General features: G+C 41.4%; 1 protein-coding gene across 1 annotated transcript; it reads right to left on the reverse strand.

Moving 5' to 3' along the window:
* Positions 1-13700: 13700 nt before the first annotated feature.
* LOC100551970 (syntaxin-3) lies at positions 13701-20605 on the reverse strand. The gene is made up of 2 exons (XM_062963863.1): positions 20271-20605; positions 13701-17899 (listed from the first exon to the last, which is right to left on the reverse strand). The coding sequence occupies exon 2, from the start codon at positions 17783-17785 to the stop codon at positions 16886-16888; it is 900 nt and encodes a 299-aa protein (XP_062819933.1). The 5' UTR covers positions 17786-17899; positions 20271-20605; the 3' UTR covers positions 13701-16885.
* Positions 20606-20811: the final 206 nt, after the last annotated feature.

Raw genomic sequence — 20811 nt, forward strand, 5'->3', positions numbered from 1 at the left:
ATCTGCCCGGCTGGTTCTGTGCTGGAGAAAAGCAATCTGGCTGGCACAGTGCGGAAATTGGGTTAAAAGAAAAAAGATCTAAAGATAAAAAGAGAAATGTGCTGTGGAAGGCTTTCATGGCCAGAATCACTGGCTTGCTGTGAATATTTCGGGCTGCATAGCTATGTTCCAGAAGCATTCTGTCCTGACGTTTCACCCACATTTATGGCAGGCATCCTCATAAGTCAATGATGGGCAACCTTTTGCATTTGGTGTGTCAAAATTCACCAAAATACCTAGCATGACTTGGGTGGTGTGCCACTTCGAGAAAAAAACCATAATTTCACAATATATATAGTTTAAATAACAAAAATATATAATTGTAATATATAACTGTATTGAATAAATCGAAAACTATTTACTACAATTATTTCCATGTACAACAATCTATGGTACCTCGTGCAGTTTCCACGCTGATTTCTCTCTATTGTAGTTTCAGTGTGGTCATGAATAATGAATAATATAATAATAATATAATAGTAATAATATAATAATATACTACAATAATAATAGAATAATAATAGAATGATTTTATATACCCTGTTTCCCCGAAAATAGGACGGTGTCTTATATTAATTTTTGCTCCCAAAGATGCGCTAGGTCTTATTTTCAGGGGATATCTTATCTTTCCATGAAGAAGAATTCACATTTATTAAATTTATTTATTGAATTTATTTATTTATTGAATTACATTTTATATTTTATATTGCTGCTGCAGTCCCTCCCACCAATGAAGTCGACTGAATTGTACTTGGTGGTTGATTGATATTATTACTGCTGTATTAACTCGTTTTATTGTCTTACTGTGTTTTATATTTTTTATATATTGTTCAATGTATTTATGCTGTTGTTTTTGTAAATTGTGCTGGTCGGGCCTTGCCCCATGTGAGCCGCGCCGAGTCCCCGTGGGGAGATGGTGGTGGGGTATAAATAAAGTTTTATTATTTATTATTATGATTGTTGAACAAAAAATGAACATTATATGTTGTACAGTAGTTGTCATCATAAACCAGCATAAACAGACAAACTGTGAATCCTATCAAGAATTTCTTGTTACAGTAGAGTCTCACTTATCCAACATAAACAGGCCAGCAGAACGTTGGATAAGCGAATATGTTGGATAATAAGGAGAGATTAAGGAGAAGCCTATTAAACATCAAATTAGGTTATGATTTTACAAATGAAGCACCAAAACATCATGTTATACAACAAATTTGACAGCAAAAGTATTCAATATGCAGTAATGCTACGTAGTAATTACTGTATTTACAAATTTAGCACCAAAATATCACGATGTATTGAAAACATTGACTACAGAAATGCATTGGATAATCCAGAACGTTGGAGAAGCGAATGTTTGGATAAGTGAGACTCTACTGTATTACCATTATTTCCATGTACAACAGTCTGTGGTACGTACATTTACCAATCCCGCATACTCTATTGTTCTGTTTGGTGGGCATGCTTCCAAACAAAAACTTTGCTAGGTCTTACTTTCAGGGGAGGCCTAATATTTAGCAATTCAGCAAAACCTCTACTAGGTCTTATTTTCCAGGGATGTCTTATTTTCGGGGAAACAGGATATATATATATGTAATGTGCATAATTCCCATGGAGTAAACAACAAAACCACTGGACCAAATCACACCAAATTTGGCCACAAAAGACATCAGTCATCCAATCAATCTGTATGCCGCAGCATGTCAGCAAAAATGGCTAGGCGTGTCAGTGCTGATACACGTGTCATAGGTTGGCCATCACTGTCATAGGTTGTGAGGTCTGTTGGAAACTAGGCAAGTGAGGTTTATATATTTATGGAATAATGTCCAGAGTGGGAGAAAACTCTTGTCTGCTTGAGGCAAGTGTAAATGTTGCAATTGGCCAGCTTGATTAGCATTGAATAGCCTCGCAACTTCAAAGCCTGGCTGCTTTCTGCTCTTTGTTCTTTATTTTAGAGTCTTTTTAAGACTGGTAGCCAGATTTTGTTCATTTTCATGGTTTCCTCCTTTCCGTTGAACAACACTGGGAATTCCAGACAGGAAACAATCATAGCCAGCTAGGTTAAAGTTAAATGTTTCCCTCTGACATTAAGTCTACTCATGTCCGACTCTGGGGGTTGGTGCTCATCTCCATTTCTAAGCCGAAGAGCCGGTGTTATCCATAGACACCTTCAAGGTCATGTCGCCAGCACGACTATATGGAGCACTGTTACCTTCCCACCGGAGTGGTACCTATTCATCTACTCACATTTGCATGTTTTTGAACTGCTAGGTTGGCAGAAGCTGGGGGAGGTGTGAATGTTGCAGTTGGCTACCTTGATTAGCATTGACTAGCCTTGCAACTTCATAGCCTGGCTGCTTCCTGCCTGGCGGAATCCTTTGTTGGGAGGTGTTAGCTGGCCCTGATTGTTTCTTGTCTGGAATTCCCCTGTCTTCTGAGTGTTGTTTTTTATTTACTGTCCTGATTAAATACTGGTAGGAATATGTTTTTCATTTTCATGGTTTCCTCCTTTCTGTTGATATCTTCCACATGCTTGTGGAAGACAAGGCTTCCTTCCTTCCTTCCTTCCTTCCTTCCTTCCGTCCGTCCGTCCTTCCTTCCTTCCTAGGAGTTATTTTACTACCAGCACCATCTCTGCTTGACTCCTGGTTCAAACTGCTGCCCATCTCTAAGAACAGAGCGATGATTTCTGCACGATGCAGCTCAAGCGAAGAGCATTCGATCCAAACTTCAGGAACTATAAGGTGGAGAACATGCCTCCAGGTCTAAATTCAGTTTTGAGAACTCACCGTCGCAGCCTGAGCTTGGCATCTCCATCAGAGAAATTCTCTTGCCGATGGGAGGATGCCAAAAAAAGAAGAATTCATCACATTAAAAGTCTCGTTCATATAGGCAACTGTCATCTATCAACCACATCAGGAAATCTTCGATCCCTTCAAGTCCTGAATGAAAGCCGCCTCTCTCCTTCGCAGTCTTTCATGGTTGCATCAGATTATGGGCAGAGGAGATAATAGCTTCTCCTGGGATAACTGGGCTTCTTTCTTTTTATTCTCCTTCGTTTTCTTTTCTTTTAAAACTTCAATTCCAAAGGACGGTTGGATACTGTCCCCATAACCAGCTGAATTATTAAAGGTTCTGTTGGAGCGCGAAGGATGAGTCACCAAGGCAGGCTGGACAGAGGAGATAATACAACAAAGGCTAATGACATCCGAGTAGCACTTTGAGAAAAAAAATTAAAACGTTCTGTTCCTCCCACAGATTTCAGGGTGCAGCTCTGCAATGAGTCTTCCAAGGAAGTGAAAGTTACTGGTGTAAAGCCATACTTTGAAACATGCCAGCCAGTGACTGTCAAACAGCGAGGGTGAAGCCCAAAGGATGGTCCAATTAGATCTGTTGTTGTGTGCCTTCAAGTCATTGCAGAATGATAGCGACCACATGAAGAGGTTTTCTTGGCAAGGTTTGTTGAGACAGGTCTGACTTTGCCTTCCTCTGAGACTGAGAGAAGGCCTTCCCCAAACTCTGGTGGATTTCCACGGTGAAACAGGGATTTGAATCCTAGTCTCCAGGATTGTAGCTCAATCCACTATACTGAAATGGCAGACAAAGGTTTGAGGAAATGAGACAAAGAGAGTTCCGGTGGCTGTATTAAAAATGACGTTTATTCGCAATGGCCCGTGAGAATAGAGCAATAAGAAAAAGGAGACCTTCTCCTGTCATCAGGAAAGCAAAGGTAAGGAACAAAGGATCACAGGTTCTTATATACCCTTTTTCCTCCATCTACTGCATCACACAGGTATTATCAATCACCAATTAGTGTCAAAAAAAGTCTTACTGGGCACTTAACTAAAACCTATCTCTGCATTTTCCTAAAATATAGACTACTTTCAAGACCTCTGACCCTCCATTAGCCTTATCTCTTGGAATTCTCATCTCATCCATTAGGGGTTCTCATTAATTAAGGAGTTCCCCCTTATCTTAGCTGTCAGAGACCCATTAGCACTCCCCTCATGGCGCCAGGTCTTATCTTGACATCCTAAACAGCCTTAATTTGTCTCTTGTCCATTAGCTTATCTATTCTTGTTGACACTTAACATATGTCTCTGGCACTCGAGTGAACTTTGGTCTGCTAGGGGTAGACAGTTATTTTGCTGAGCAGAGTGTATTTTTAAGGCTAGCACACAATCTGCTGGTGATTACATACTTTTCTATTTCTATTTTTTAACATGATTACATTCAGTATATAGTTTCCAATACAAGTATTATACTTTCCCAATACACCTCCATCAATACCAGTGGTTCTCAAAGTGTGCTCCGTGGAGGAAAGCATGCTGAGAAGCTCACACTTTCTTCCTCCTCGTTCCCTTCTTCCAAGCTTTTTGTGACATCGCGAGTGGCACCATCTATATGTAAAACTGTAAGTTGCAAGATTTGAATTGTAACATGCCTGATTTTGCCTTTACCCTATAAATGTAGTTGGATTGATTGGTTATTTATAGCTGTCAATCAATGTTGTTTGCACCAGTTATATTGCTCCCTCAGCTCAATTGTTTGACTCCACCCTTTCCTGGAGTGGGTCAATGTTTCCTTTTTCATTCCACCATTAAGCTTTCTACCAGATGGACGTGAGAGAGAGACTTGGCTCTAAAAGCCCTTGATTAAGTTACCTCTCAGCACCAATTCTGAAGTTTTTACCCTTGAGACTTATGCTTCATGTTCAGGCCAACTTGGACGACGCTGAGGAGTCTCAAGCGCCTTCAGATCAGTTCTTTGGCACCAGAGGAAGACTCTGTGTCTTCAAACATAGGCCATTTGGACTGAGGCTGAGGATTGCTCCGGCATTCACAGCCATTGAGAAAGAGGGACCTGGAAAAGCTTCTCAGCTGCAGAGCTCCTTGGACTTAAAACAACCAAAGACTGTGTCAGGACCCTGGCTGCAGAGCACCAATAACCTTACACAGAGGCCAGTCTCTATCTAATATCTTTATTAAAGAAATATATAAAATCAAGAAAAACAAGTGAAGAATATAGTTCAGAAGCAGACCTTTCAAAAGAGGTCAAATATAGTCCAAAAATGTATTGTCCAATATAAGATATTAGAGTTCAAAGTTTTAATCCATTTGACCGAAACACACACTTTGCCAAGCAATAGTGTGGGGAATTAGCAGAGTCCTAGAGTTCAATGAAGCTTGACAACAAGGCTGGAATTAAACTTGATTCTTGGCTAGATTCATAACTGGAAACAAAGGCAAAACATGAGCGTGGAGCAGGGTCCGTGGTAAAACTGCAAGGCTAGGCAAGGCTTGAAAACTTGATCCGAGAAGCAAGGAACTGGGGTACGAAGTCCACACACGATCTCTCTCCTGAAGCTGATCAATTGACTCCGCAAAGAATTCCTCGCGCCAACCACCTATATTGGGTCTCGTTTTCCCGCCAACAGAACTCTTTCCCTAGAGAACGAGAAGCGAAACCCAACTCTGTCCAGATGTGTGACTCCTTAGAATTTCCCAAGGGAAGCAGGCCTAATCAGCTTGATTTCTGGCAGCAATGCGTAAACTCCTCCGTTGAGCTTCTCTGTTTCCCCTTTCTCTGGAATAAGATTCTTTTCTGGGAAACGGGGGGGAGTTCTGCCCAAGGCCTGTTTGGCTGAATTCTTGAGGACAAACATCAACATCCTGCAGGTGAAGAGACTCCGGCTCTTGCTGAACCGGCGAAAACCCCATGTTTTCCTCTTCGTCTGCCACAATAGTACTAGGAACAGGACTACAAGGCCCATGAGTCATCACAGACTGTAATGTATATTTTCCTTTACCCCTTTGAAACTTCTAGCTTATTGGGATAACCTTTTGTGAACAATAAAACCAGTTTTGAGTTATCTACAGTGTTTTGATCCTTGGGAGTTCCAGCTTCCCTAAAGGAGGGCAAGAAGGAATCCCCTGGGGAAAGATGTGTTACAATGAACACATATATGGCAAACATTCAATGCCAACAGATAAACAATATATATAGACAGACATAGAGGCATTTAACATTTTTTTCCAGCTTCACGATTCCGGCCACAGGGGGAGCTGTTGCTTCACTGTCCACTGGTGGCTGTACTTCCTCATTCCTTTCCTCGTGTTTTGCTGGCAGTTTTATGTGGCGCAGCTGGCTAGTAACCAACTGCTATAAATCACTACTGACCGAGAGGTCGTGAGTTCGAAGCCCGGGTCAGGTTAAGCCTCCGACCATTAATAGCCCCGGCTTGCTGTTGACCTATGCAGCCCCGAAAGACAGTTGCATCTGTCAATTAGGGAAATTTAGGGACGCTTTATGCGGGAGGCTAATTTACAACACCATAAAACTGCCAGCAAAACACGAGGAAAGGAATGAGGAAGTACAGCCACTACTGGACGGTGAAGCAACAGCTCCCCCTGTGGCCGGAATCGTGAAGCTGGAAAAATGTTAAAAATGCCTCTGAGTCTGTCTAATGTATGTTGTTTGTCTGTTGGCATTGAATGTTTGCCATATATGTGTTCATTGTAATCTGCCCTGAGTCCCCTTCGGGTGAGAAGGGCGGAATATAAATACTGTAAATAAATAAATAAATAAATAAATAAATAAAATGTTGTAAATTAGTTAAATTAGCCTCCCGCATAAAGCGTCCCTAAATTTCCCTACTTGACAGATGCAACTGTCTTTCGGGGCTGCATAGGTCAACAGCAAGCCGGGCTATTTAATGGTCGGGGCTTAACCCGACCCGGGCTTCGAACTCATGACCTCTCGGTCAGTAGTGATTTATTGCAGCTGGTTACTAGCCAGCTGCGCCACAGCTCACCTAGTTCACCTATATCTAGAGAGCACTGTGTTTTCTGGTGATCTTTGGAGACCCTTTTGATACCTCCTTGTGACTGACCTAGATCTTTCCCCCCTCACCTTCCTTGCTTCCAAAACCCCATTTCCCTCTCATCACTCAGAGGGTGCTTTTTGCTTTCCCTGCATTGCAGAAAGGAGTTGGACTGGATGACCTCAGAGGTGCCCCATGTTTCTGCCTCTTCCCTCTTCAGCAAATGCCTATCCATTTCCCAAAGTTCTGAAGTGATTCATGTTCAAACAGCACATTTGGCTAAGAGGTAGACAAAGGGACAAGATAACTGCTTTCCAGGAAATGAACTGCTGAGGAATAAAGTTTACTGATTAGGTTATCTGGACTATGTAAATCCAATAGTTTTGCTTTGACTGAAGGGTATTTTTCGCTTAAGTGCCAACACATCTTGGCACAGTCAACAAATGGAAACATGATGTGTTAGATCAGCCATCTCTTACGTAAGACCTTTAAATGCTCTTCTATTTGGTATCAGCTTTATTTAGGAACCGACAAAGGCTTGTTCAAACAAATGGAAATGAGTTTTAGATTACACAATCACACACAAACAAAAAATACCTTAGTATACCTCTTCTTGGGCTGTACAGTTTAAAATCTCAAGTGAGGAACTTGGGTGGCGCAATGAGTTAAACCCAGGTGCTGGCTGGACTGCTGACCTAAAGGTGTCCGATTTGAATCCACGAGTTGGGTTGAGCTCCCATCTGTCAGCTCTAACTTGCAGGGAGATGAGAAAAGCCTCCCAGCAGGGTGGTAACACATCCGGGTGCCCCCTGGGCAATGTCTCTGTAGACGGCCAATTCTCTTAAACCAGAAGTGATTTGCAGTATGTTCTCAAATTGCTTCTGACACAACAAAAAAAGGTGAGGAACTTCATGTTTTACTGTTGCACTTGACCTGCCTAGCACCTTATAGTTGGCCACCCAAACGTTAAACCCCTTGGTCACTATATCTTGGCCCACTGATGGAGTATTTTGTTATTAGTTCTTAATTCTGTCGCTAATTGATTGATTGGATGTTTTGTGTGCTTATGTTCATTATTGTATAGTGTTTAGTTGTTGTATGGTTTTACGTTTGCTATGTTGGAAACCATCCTAAGTCCCTCGAGGAGATAGGCGGTATATAAACAAAGCTTTTATTATTATTATTATTATTATTATTATTATTATTATTATTATTATTATTATATTATGACACAGCAAACAAGATAGATATGCTGGATTTCATATCACAAAATCACAAGTCGAACACTTCCCAAGTGTCTAGGACTGTGTGATGTATTTTCGGATGATGTGTGCAGATCCCAGTCAGGTGGCCTTTTGCAGTTGGCAGATCATAATTTTGTCAATGTCTATTGTTTCCAAATGCCGGCTGAGATCTTTTGGCACGGCACCCATTGTGCCCATCACCACCGGGACAACCTGTACTGGTTTCTGCCAGAGTCTTTGAAGTTCAATCTTGAGGTCCTGATAGCGGCTGAGTTTTTCCTGTTGTTTTTCGTCAATGCGACTGTCACCTGGGATGGCAACATCAATGATCCAAACCTTTTTCTTTTCCACAACTGTGATGTCTGGTGTGTTGTGTTCCAGAACTTTGTCAGTCTGGATTCGGAAGTCCCACAGTATCTTTGCGTGCTCATTTTCCAATACTTTTGCAGGTTTGTGATCCCACCAGTTCTTTGCTGCTGGGAGGTGGTACTTGAGGCATAAGTTCCAATAAATCATTTGGGCCACATAGTTGGGCCTCTGTTTGTAGTCTGTCAGTGCAATTTTCTTACAGCAGCTGAGGATATGATCAATGGTTTCCTCGGTTTCCTTGCACAGTCTGCATTTTGGGTCATCAGCTGATTTTTCGATTTTGGCCAGAATTGCCTTTGTTCTGATGGCTTGCTCCTGGGCTGAAAGGATCAGGCCTTCTGTCTCCTTCTTCAGGGTCCCATTTGTGAGCCAGAGCCAGGTCTTCTCCTTATCAGCTTTTCCTTCAATTTTGTCAAGGAAATTTCCATGCAATGTTTTGTTGTGCCAGCTGTCAGCTCTAGTTTGTAGTGTGGCTTTCTTGTACTGGTTTTTTGTCTGCTGTGCATTATTATTATTATTATTATTATTATTATTATTATTATTATTATTATGTTTTAGCATTCAAACTCCTCAAGCAGGAGTTTTCTTTTTGGACACACATTGATCAAGGGCATGAAACAAGTAGTGCGCATGTCTTACACACTGAAGCAGCCTTAAGCTCATTGGATCAACTGCTGCTGCATAAGTCAACACTTGTGTAAATCCTATTTATTCAATGAGTCTATCTTAATTAAGACAAGTAACCAGATTTGTCTGGAGAGGCATAGGCTGTGGTGTTATGGAGGATATTGGTGAACCTGCCACCCTGCTATTCCCACCTCCACTTCTTAGGTTTGGGTAGATATCCCTTTGCAGATACAAGGCTGTTAGGAATTGTCCAAAACACCTGGAGGGCCAAAGTTTGCCCATGGCTGGGCGAAATTCCTGGCCGAAATTAATGATCCCTGAGATTCTCTGTTTCTTTAATAATACAACCAAGACCAAACCCTATGTCAGTGATGGCCAACCTATGACACGCGTGTCAGCACTGACATGCCTAGCCATTTTTGCTGACACACTGCCGCATGCAGATTGATTGGATGACTATGTCTTTTGTGGCCAAATTTGGTGTAATTTGGTCCAGTGGTTTTGTTGTTTACTCCATGGGAATTATGCACATTACATTTATATCTATATATATAAAATGGCAATGAAATTTCGGCCTAGGACAAAACAACAAAACTACACATCCCAGAAACACTAAACTTGGCAGCACAACCCCTCATCCATGCCGCTACATTCATACAACAAAAAGAAAAGAAAAATAAAGTCCTTATTAGAGGGAGAAGAATAATTGTTTTTATCCAATTGCTGCCAGTTAGAAGGCTAAGCTCCGCCCACTTGGTCTCCTAGCAACCCACTCAGCCCAGGGGACAGGCAGAGTTAGGCCTCAGGCCTCTTCCACACTGCCTATAAAATACAGATTATCTGATTTTAACTGGATTATATGGCAGTGTAGACTCAAGGTGCTTCCACACAGCTATATAACCCATTTATAATCTAATATTATCTGCTTTGCACTGGATTATCTTGACTCCACACTGCCATATTATCCACTTTAGTGTGCATTTTATACAGCTGTGTAGAAGGGGCCTCATATAATCCAGTTCTAAGCAGATAATATAAGATACTTTATTTCCCATACCACCATACTTTGCCACAGCAACGCGTGGCCAGGCACAGCTTATATATATATATATATAATTCTATTATTATTCTATTATTATTGTAGTATATTATCATATTATTACTATTATATTATTATTATATTATTTATTATTCATGACTACATTGAAACTAGAACAGAGAGAAATCAGTGTGGAAACTGCAAGAGGTACCATAGATTCTTGTACATGGAAATAATGGTAGTAAATAGTTTTTGATTTATTAAATACAGTTATATATTACAATTATATATTTTTGTTATTTAAACTATACATATTACAAAATTATGAGGTTTTTTTTTCCTCAAAGTGACACACCACCCAAGTCATGCTAGGTTGTTTTTGTTTTTTTTGGTGAATTTTGACACACCAAGCGCAAAAGGTTGCCCATCATTGCCCTATGTGTTTGCAGCATATTTGCAGAACTGAATTGACATTTAATATGTAATCAAATGTCAAATCAGTTCTGCAAATATGCTGCCAACACATAGGGCAATGATGGGCAACCTTTTGCGCTTGGTGTGTCAAAATTCACCAAAAAAAGAAAAAAAAGAATTGACATTTGATTACATTTTAAATGGAGCCTCCAATGGCCTAGGGCAGGGGTCCTCAAACTTTTAAAGCAGAGGGCTGGTCAACAATCCTTCAGACTGTGAAGGGGCCGAATTATCATTTGGGAAAAAAAACCGAGCAAATTCCTGTGCACGCTGCACATGTCTTATTTGTAGTGCAAAACAACAACAACAACAATGAAAGTACAATACAATATTTAAAAATGAAAACAATTGCAACCAACATAAACCTATCAGGATTTCAATGGGAAGTGTGGGCCTGCTTTTGGCCAATGAGATAGTCAAGTTAATTAGGATTGTTGTTGTTGTGTGCCTTCAAGTCATTTAGGAAGCTACCTTTTGTCTCTACTCGGGCCAATCAGGAAAGAGAAGGCGGGAGTTATTGAAACAATGGGGTGACAGGGCAGGAACTGTCGGATTAAGACCTGCTAGACCGATTTCTAAAGGGATTAATGGCAGCAATCAAGGGTGTCCGGGTTTCTGTCACGTATACAGATTTCAGATATGCCTTGGGGTGTCAGGGGTGGAAGTAGAGATGGGTGGTGATGAGCCATATTGACAGGCTCTGCAGGGCGCCTTCCTGAGGTGTCCTGGTTTTTTCTTTGGGTGAGATATGACAATGTTTGCCTTGGGGTGAATCACTTTTAGGTCAACACTCCGAATTCGGCGACTCAAGCCCTATATTGTCCATGCAATTTGAATTTGATTGGGTTTAGCGGTGGCAGATTATCCTTTTGTTTTTTGGGAAGGGAAGCCTGGGTCATAGGAAATGGGGTTCAGGTTGAGTTCAAAATATTTCCTATTTGATTTCATGACTTGGCAATTATATGAAATAAAATGAAAAATAAAATAAAGTTGGAATATAAACCCTGCTGGGAAAAATACATATTTTCCGGGGATCCCAAAGAGTACAAATACATATAGGCAGACAGATAGATTTCATGGAAATAAGGGAGAATCCATAAAAGTGAGTTACATTGCCTAAAGGGGAATCATGAATGATATAAACAATTGAAAATATTTGATAAGAACGAAGTTCATAACATCTGGAGAACCCAGCATGGAAATTCATAAAAGTGGAGTTTTAGCAGCATGATTTTACAATTCATGAAGTTGTTATCTCTTGCCTCAGAGTGCAGGGATAATCCACAGTAAACTCCAGTAAAAAGTCTCAATCACCTTCTACTATAAATATATGGAATATAGAACATAAAGTCTTGATTTTTGAACTATCTTTTACAAAGTCCTGGGGGGGAGGGTGGTCACCTCGATCACAGGTTCGAATCCCACCCGGGGAGAGAGCGGATGAGCTCCCTCTATCAGCTCCAGCTCCATACGGGGACATTAGAGAAGCCTCCCATAAGGATGGTAAAACATCAAAACATCCAGGCGTCCCCTGGGCAACGTCCTTGCAGACGGCCAATTCTCTCACTCCAGAAGCAACTCAGGTTGCTCCTGACACAAAAAAACCCCAAACATATTAAATACATATTTGCATCCAGCACTGTTTTCAATCTGTTAGTCACACTCTCTACTTTTGCAGTGACCTCTGATTCCTCTAGCAACGGCATGGGCTTCGCTTTGAGAGTCTCATTAACATAATTGAGAACAACACAGGAAAATATCCCGATGACCCTTTGCAACCGCACTTCTGCGTTGGTGAGATAACAATGTCATTTGAACTCTATGTTTCATCCTGGCTCTGTTTGGGTTTTGATTTTTTGGAAGAATGCCTTTGACACGTTCCGAGCCCATTTATCACCAAATCACTTCTCTTTGGCTGATTTTCCACCAGAGCTGCCATTTAAGTGTATCTGGGGAAACCGGTAATCTTTGGCACAGCTTGGAAAATTTACTGTGGGAGAGTGAATACAGTAGAGTCTCACATATCCAACACTCGCTTATCCAACATTCTGGATTATCCAACGCATTTTTGTAGCCAATGTTTTTAATATATAGTGATATTTTGGTGCTAAATTCGTAAATACAGTAATACTACATAGCATTACTGCACATTGAACTACTTTTTCTGCCAAATTTGTTGTATAACATGATGTTTTGGTGCTTAATTTGTAAAATCATAACCTAATTTGATGTTTAATAGGCTTTTCCTTAATCCCTCCTTATTATCCAACATATTCGCTTATCCAACGTTCTGCCGGCCCGTTTATGTTGGATAAGCAAGACTCTACTGTATAAGCACATGCTGAACCCTTCTGTCATTGGGCTTTGGTAGGATGATGCTCTGGGGCTCACAGCATCATCCTAACACTGCTAAGTAATTATGGGTTTCAGTGTGCCATTGTAATCATGCCTATTAAGAACAAATTTTCCCCCTAACCTATTTGATAAGATTGTTAAGACAATAATGGGGGAAATAATGTACTGGGTTGCTGTGAGTTTTCTGGGCTGTATGGCCATGTTCTAGAACAGTGGTTCTCAACTTTTCTCAACCCCTTAATACAGTTCCTCATGTTGAGGTGACCCCCAACCATAACATTATTTTCGTTGCTACTTCATAAGTGTAATTTTGCTACAGTTATGAACTGTAATGTAAATATCTGATATGCAGGAAGTATTTTCATTCACTGGACCAAATTTGGCACAAATACCCGATATGCCCAAATTTGAATACTGGTGGGGATGGGGGGATATTATTTTGTCATTTAGGAGTTGTAGTTGCTGGGATTTATAGTTCACCCACAATCAAAGAGCCTTTTGAACCCCACCAACTATAGAATTGGGTCAACTTCCCACACAAAACCTCCATGAGCAACCCTTCTGAAGCCTCCTTTAACACCTAAAATTCCAAGAAGTGAATGGAACTACCAGATATGCCCATGTATAAATTGACCTTATGTATAAGTTGAGAGGAGAAAAGTTAAGAATTTTGAGCCATGGATAATACCAGAAAATTATGAAAAATTAAAGGGACATACATCGACAATAGTTGCAATCCAATCTCTTTAATAAATATTGACACAAAGAAATTTCACAAATGTCTGGAACGTCCCCTAGTTTTGCCTAAGCTTCTTGAATAGGGTTCAGTTCTACCCTCTCCTTTCCTCTACCCCCTCCTCTCTTGTTCTTTCCCGAGTTGGGTGCAAGTACTTTTGCACTTTGAACTCAGTTTGCAGCAACTGAAGTAAGATGAGGACAAAGCGGGAGAGAGGAGAATAAAGCCAGGACATTTTCAAAGCAGCTGGAAAAATGGGAAGGCACACAGGGTTTATTGGGACTCTTGCAGCCAAATTGGGACAGTTGGAGGCATGGGGTCATAATCATATTATTAAAAGGCAAGCAGTGAAAAGGTCCTTGTCTTTTGTGTAACAGGAGACCAAGAGATGAGGAATATCTATCTGTTTCTATGAAGAGAGATAGACAATGTAAACATCAACACCCTTAATTCATACAATATACTATTCTTAATATACAATATACTCTGGAGCCCCTGGTAGCGCAGTGGATTAAACCGCTGAGTTGCTGAATTTGCTGACTGAAAGGTTTGCGGTTCCAATCTGGGGAGCAGGGTGAGCTCCCATTGTGAGCCCCAGCTTCTGCCAACCCAGTAGTTTGAAAACATGCCAATGTGAGTAGATCAATAGGTACCTCTCCGGCAGGAAGGTAACGGCGCTCCATGCAGTCATGCCAGCCACATGACTTTGGAAGTGTCTATGGACAATGCTGGCTCTTCGGCTTAGAAATAGAGATGAGCACCAACCCCCAGAGTCGGACGCGACTAGATTAATTTCAGGGGAAAACCTTTACTTTTACCTACTACAGTAGAGTCTCACTTATCCAACACTCACTTATCCAACGTTCTGAATTATCCAACGCATTTTTGGAGTCAATGTTTTCAATATATCGTGATATTTTGGTGCTAAATTCATAAATACAGTAATTACTACGTAGCATTACTGCGTATTGAACTACTTTTTCTGCCAAATTTGTTGTCTAACATGATGTTTTGGTGCTTCCTTTGTAAAATCATAACCTAATTTGATGTTTAATAGGCTTTTCCTTAATGCTTCCTTATTATCCAACATATTCGCTTATCCAACATTCTGCCGGCCCGTTTATGTTGGGTAAGTGAGACTCTACTGTATTCCTAATAAGGCAGGTTAGAAGATTGGAAGCGATCCGAGATCCTAAAGTTAGAAATGTATTGGTTGGAAAAGGAATGGGGTAAACAAATCGATTGCTGAACGGAGTGAGTTGGAACTAACAATAAGATTTAGGTTCTTATCAACTCAGCACCAAAGCATACCAGGAGTCAATCAAGTGATCTGAATCATGACTGTTTGTTGAGTTCTTGGGTGTTTTCTTGCATTGCACTTAGATTTGAAAAATAACACCTCTCTTTGTTTATGTCGACATGGATCAGAGACAAAACACAGGGACAAAACACACCAAAACTAGCAGCAGTTCCTTGCCAAAACAATAACAAGGAGAAGAAAAGAACGGTGGAGAGGAGGCAGGGGGAAAAAACAGCGCAAAGTTTGATCGAACATTACAAATGGAGCAGCAGGCATAGGCAAACTTTGGCCCTCCAGGTGTTTTGGACTTCAATTCTGACAATTCCTAACAGCCGGTAGGCTGTTAGGAATTGTCAGAGTTGAAGTCCAAAACACCTGGAGGGCTGAAGTTTGCCCATGCCTATACTGCAGTCTGAATCAGTATACACAGGGGATTATCTATACTTGTAAAAATCACCCCATATTATTCGCAAATCCAGCACTGACAGTTTTCACAAGATACATCAACTTCTGGTAGGTATACAGACACACACACATCCATCTTTAACTTTACTTGCTCTGCACTAAGCAAAGTTAGAGGACACTCTAAAGTTTTCAGAAAACTCTAGAAACATGGCTACAAACACTGATACAAGATGCTACAAGATCCCTTTGACTAGGAATGCAGAGAATTTAACTGGAAATATAACTTGGCAAACATGATGTTTTGGTGCTTAATTTGTAAAATCATGACCTAATTTGATGTTTAATAGGCTTTTCCTTAATGCCTCCTTATTATCCAACATATTCGCTTATCCAATGTTCTGCCGGCCCAGATTTTGATGACTAAGTGAAACCAAAGTGGATTCTGCAGCGTGCACTTAGATTCAAAATTTAAAACTTCCCGATGTATCCTTTAGAACAGTGTCCAGTTTGACCCACCCCAACTGATGAACCTGCATGAAGCGGGTTCTCCTTCCTGCTGGATGGCAGGACCATTAATGGGTTTTCCAAGAAAAGTCTCTGTTCTTGGAACAAGAAAAAAATAGTGTCTAAAAACTCACATCAAAGACCTCATAATCTCTGAGATTGCCTGCCATAGATGTGGATGAAATGTCAGGAGAGAATGCTTCTGGAACATGGCCCGACAGCCTGGAAAACTCACAGCACAAAGATTCCTTTCTTTGAGAGGCGGATGTTGGTGACCACCCAAAACACAAGGGATTGAGAGCTGGTTTGACCTCATCTACCAGTAACTGAATGGTCCTAAAACTGGAGAAGCATATTTCATTGCTATTGTGTCATCATCAAAATAGTGGGAATGTGGAGCAGAACTAAGGATGTGTAACCAAATGGATGTAGGAAAGGTCCATCAATTGCTTTCATCCACAGTTGGACTATGCCTTCAGAGGCCAGGGTTCAAGTCCCTGCTAAGTCATGGAAAGTCCTTGGCCAACTGACACTCTCTCAGCCTCAGAGGAAGGTAAAGAGCAAACCTCCTCTGGACAAATTTGCCAAAAAAAAATCCCTCCATGATATGCCTCTTTTATGTCAGAAATGACTTGAAGGCACACAACAAAGTCAAATGTGCACAAAACACTGAATGCCAGTCAACGGAAATGCACAAATCATCTCCATGGCTTCGAATGTGCACAATCAGAAACAGGATACTAGGTTGCAAAAAAAATATTATAACCTAGCAAGACCTTTCTTATGTTCTTAAAAACAGAAGAAAACTCTTGACATATTGTGAACACAGGAGTATATTAAACAGTCTTTCTGGATGTGTTTGTCCAGAAGATGCCCATTCCCCTTGTTGATGCATACATCCAATGGTCTGGAGTGCTATCTGCCAACACCATTTCCCTTCGGAGGAGATGCCCACCTCCCAAATGTTGAGTCAGCCTACCACGCTTGGCGTTGCCAGACACGAAACGCATGTGCAGCAGGCACAGAGGCCAAGCAACGCTGACAATGCTGCCGAAAAACGTGACTGCCGCTCATATTTGAGAGCTTTCTTGACCTCCTCGTTCGACTGGGAGATGTAATCGAGGGTGTGGAGGACGTTGTACTCGATGCTGTTGATGGTCTCCCCTTGCTCAGCCACCAGGACCTCGAAGTGTAGGAAGAGGGAGTGGAGCTCACTGATTTGAGCCTCCAAGTCCAGCAGCTGTTGGTGACGCACCTGGGCCAAGGCTAAGTGTTGCTTGGCTTTGAGCACCTCCAGGTCTTGGCCCACAATGCGGGGAGCCATCGGGCTCTCCACGAGGTGCTTGATGTCCTCCTCCTGGAGACTCAAGCCAGCTAGTTCTGTCTGTCTCCTGATTTGCTCCTTCAGCTTCTCCACGTATTGGGTCTCCTTGGCGTAATGGCGGGTGATGATCTCACGGTAACGGTTGACCAGGACAGAGAGCTGGGTATGGCGGATGCGGTGGATGGCCAACCACTGCCGGTTGTCCTTGGTGAGGGACTCTTGGATGCCATTGAACTTCGGTTGAAGGTTTTTGGCCTCCTTGGTGAAAGAGTCCTTCACCTGGCTGAGCTCTTTCTTTTCTTCACATATGCTCTCCTCCGTGGTGCAGCACAGAACCTGCTGTTGCTTCTTGTCGATGTCCTCCGATAATTCCTCCAGTTTATCCAAAGCCAAGGAGAGGCTGCCGATTTCCTGGAACACTTTGCTCATGGGATTGCCCTCCTCTTCTTTGAAGACGGGGTTGTCGAAGGAAAGCGTGGACTCCAGCTCCCAAGCGTCCGTGTCTTCATTCACTCGGTTCCTCAGCTCCTCCAACCTGTCCTTCATCTTCAGCTCTCCTCTGAGTTGGCGGCATCGGTGCGGAAGGAGGAGAGCGAGGCACACCCATGAGCTTTTACGAGAGTTTTAAGAGAGTTTTGGAACTTTTGCGTCAGCCGGAGCCTTTTCAAAAAGAAAAAAAGAAAAAGAAAGGAAGAATGAAAAAGGAAAACTTCCCTCCCTTCAAGCTATTGCAAATATTGACTGTGGCAATAAGTGTCTAACCCGGCGTTTGCTCTCTATCACATGGTTAACTCCGACCGGCTGGACTAGATTCCATGCCAGGTGTGGGTGGCACGCAACCCAATGGCGGCGCATAAGCGGCAGCAATGAACCCTTTGAGTGCAGTCATGGGGAAAGCATGAAAGAGAGGGAGGGGATGTTTCAAACCAGACTAGGCCAACTCCAAAGGTGATCCTGTGGCAGCCTGAACTACCCTGTTTCCCCGAAAATAAGACATCCCCAGAAAATAAGACCTAGTAGAGGTTTTGCTGAATTGCTAAATATAAGGCCTCCCCCAAAAGTAAGACCTAGGAAAGTTTTTGTTTGGAAGCATGCCCAACGAACAGAACACCAGAGCATGCAGGTTTGGTAAGTGTACGTACCATAGATTGTTGTACATGGAAATAATGGTAGTAACAAGAAATTCTTGATAGGATTCACAGTTTGTCTGGTTATGCTGGTTTGTGATGACAACTACTGTACAGTATATAATAAATGTTCATTTTTTTTGTTCAACAATAAATGTGAATTCTTCTTCATGGAAAAATAAGACGTCCCCTGAAAATAAGACCTAGAGCATCTTTGGGAGCAAAAATTAATATAAGACACTGTCTTATTTTCGGGGAAACACGGTACCAGCATCTCATAGCCAGAGCAAGCTGTAGACGCATTGCTAGATTCCACTATCACATTGCTCATGCACAGGAATGAACACAATTTTCAGCTTAAACAATTCTTTCAATGTTTTATTATTATTATAGGTTGAACCTCTTTTATTTGGAATTCAAAATTCAAAACACTCCAAAATCGTGGCTGAGATAATGACACCTTTGCTTTCTGATGATTCAATATGCACAAACTTCGCATCATGCACCAAATGGTTAAAAATATGTTGTGCAAAATTATATTCAGCTCCGGTGGCGCAACGTGTTAAAGCGTTGAGCTGCTGAGCTTGCGGACTGAAAGGCTGCAGGTTCGAATCCAGGGAATGGAGTGAGCTCCCGCTGTTAGCCCCAGCGTCTGCCAACCTAGCAGTTCGGAAACATGCCAATGTGAGTAGATCAATAGGTATTGCTCCGGCGGGAAGATAATGGTGCTCCATGCAGTCATGCCCGTGGCCACATGACCTCGGAGGTGTCTACGGACAACACCGGTTCTTCAGCTTTGAAATGGAAATGAGCACCAATCCCCAGAGTTGGACACGACTGGACTTCATGTCAGGGGAAAACCTTTACCTTTATTTATGTCTATAACATGTATATGAAACATACATGGACTTCATGTTTTCACTTGGGTCCCATCTGCAAGACATCTTCATATATGTAAATTCCAAAAACCAAACTTTTCTGGTCCCAAACATTTCAGAAAAAGGATGCTTAACCTTAGTTGTTGTAGTAGTAGTACTAGTACTAATAGGAATCTTCCTGGTAAATCCCAATTAAAGTAGATCAATTCATTCACGTTGTCAATGATGAATCAACGCATAGCAAAATCCATTTTATTCAGTGCTTCTACTCTAGTTGAGACTAATAATAGAATTCTTGTCATTTTTATATTTATATCTCACCTTTTCTCCAGTCTAGGACTTAGAGCAATTTACAATGCATTAAAAAGCACATTGTGAAAAATGTACAGGTGACAAGGGTGTAAACGTTTTAAAAATTGCAACCAGTTTAAACATAAACCGTTGAACAAACCGATGCACACAACAGCAGAAAAGATGGAAAAATCCAGTGGGTTGTTTGGATAGGATGCGTCCTACACAATTGCGTAGTGGGAATTCTAAAACTGTGTTGATATTTAAGTTCTACTTTACACCATTTACCTTGGACTCCCAAAATGAAACACCAAAACAACTATATCATGCTGGCACTTTATCATCTACTCTACTCTGATCTATATATCTATATGCCTTCATGTCACCTGTTGATTTAGAGTTTTCTTATGGAGAGATGCTTTTGCCAGTCCTTTCCCCTGAAATGTAGCCCACAACACCTGGCTTTCATTGGTGGTCTCCATCCAAAGACTGAGCAGAGCTGACCCTGCGTAGCTTCCAAAATCAGATGGCATTCGGAGTATTTAGGATATTATTGAAGCTGATCTGATCTGCTCTAATATCTCCTTTGTCAGCCAATTGAGAACCCATTATACTAGCTGAGACATTCCGGCCATGCCTTGGGCAGCGGAGCTGAAAGTAATTCATATGCCTTTCAAATACAATGGAAACAGAAGGTACAGTCCTCATGAATGAACTTTGAGCTAATAAAAGCACCTTCGGATTCATGCCTTTCTTGGGAGGGTGTTAAAGATTTGCCAGGCCGGGAGAGACTCGGTATTCCTGTTCCTTCTACTGTGTTCCCGCGGTGCTGGGAATGGTTCTTTTAGTTCTGGATCAACGGGTTCTCATTGCTCTTTGTGATGTCGACATGTTACTGGCCCAGTCATGCTGCGATTTCTGTCAATGATTTACCTGTGCCTTTTCTGGTGCTGCTGAATCAGTTCCATTTCCGTTGCTTTCTGTTTTTTTCTCAAATTAATTTTAAGTACTGGTACTAAGGAATTTTACCACACTCACTCATTTCCATTATTCTTAATAGGGGATATATACCGTATTCAGCACCATATTGTTGGAGCCGTGGTGGTGCAATGGGTTAAACCAGGGGTCCCCAAACTAAGTCTCTGAGGTCATTTACCTGGCCCCCGCCCTCGGTTTTATAATATAATATATTGTATATACATATAATATTGATACAGTAATAATATTATAATGTAATACAATATAACACTAATAGTATTACCATATAATAATATTA

This window comes from Anolis carolinensis, unplaced genomic scaffold, assembly GCF_035594765.1.
Source record: "Anolis carolinensis isolate JA03-04 unplaced genomic scaffold, rAnoCar3.1.pri scaffold_12, whole genome shotgun sequence".
NCBI classification, from domain to species: domain Eukaryota; kingdom Metazoa; phylum Chordata; class Lepidosauria; order Squamata; family Dactyloidae; genus Anolis; species Anolis carolinensis.

What these genes read in the sequence shown, in the direction of transcription:
- LOC100551970 (XM_062963863.1), bottom strand. Translation starts at nt 17,785, where the DNA reads ATGAAGGACAGGTTGGAGGAGCTGAGGAACCGAGTGAATGAAGACACG.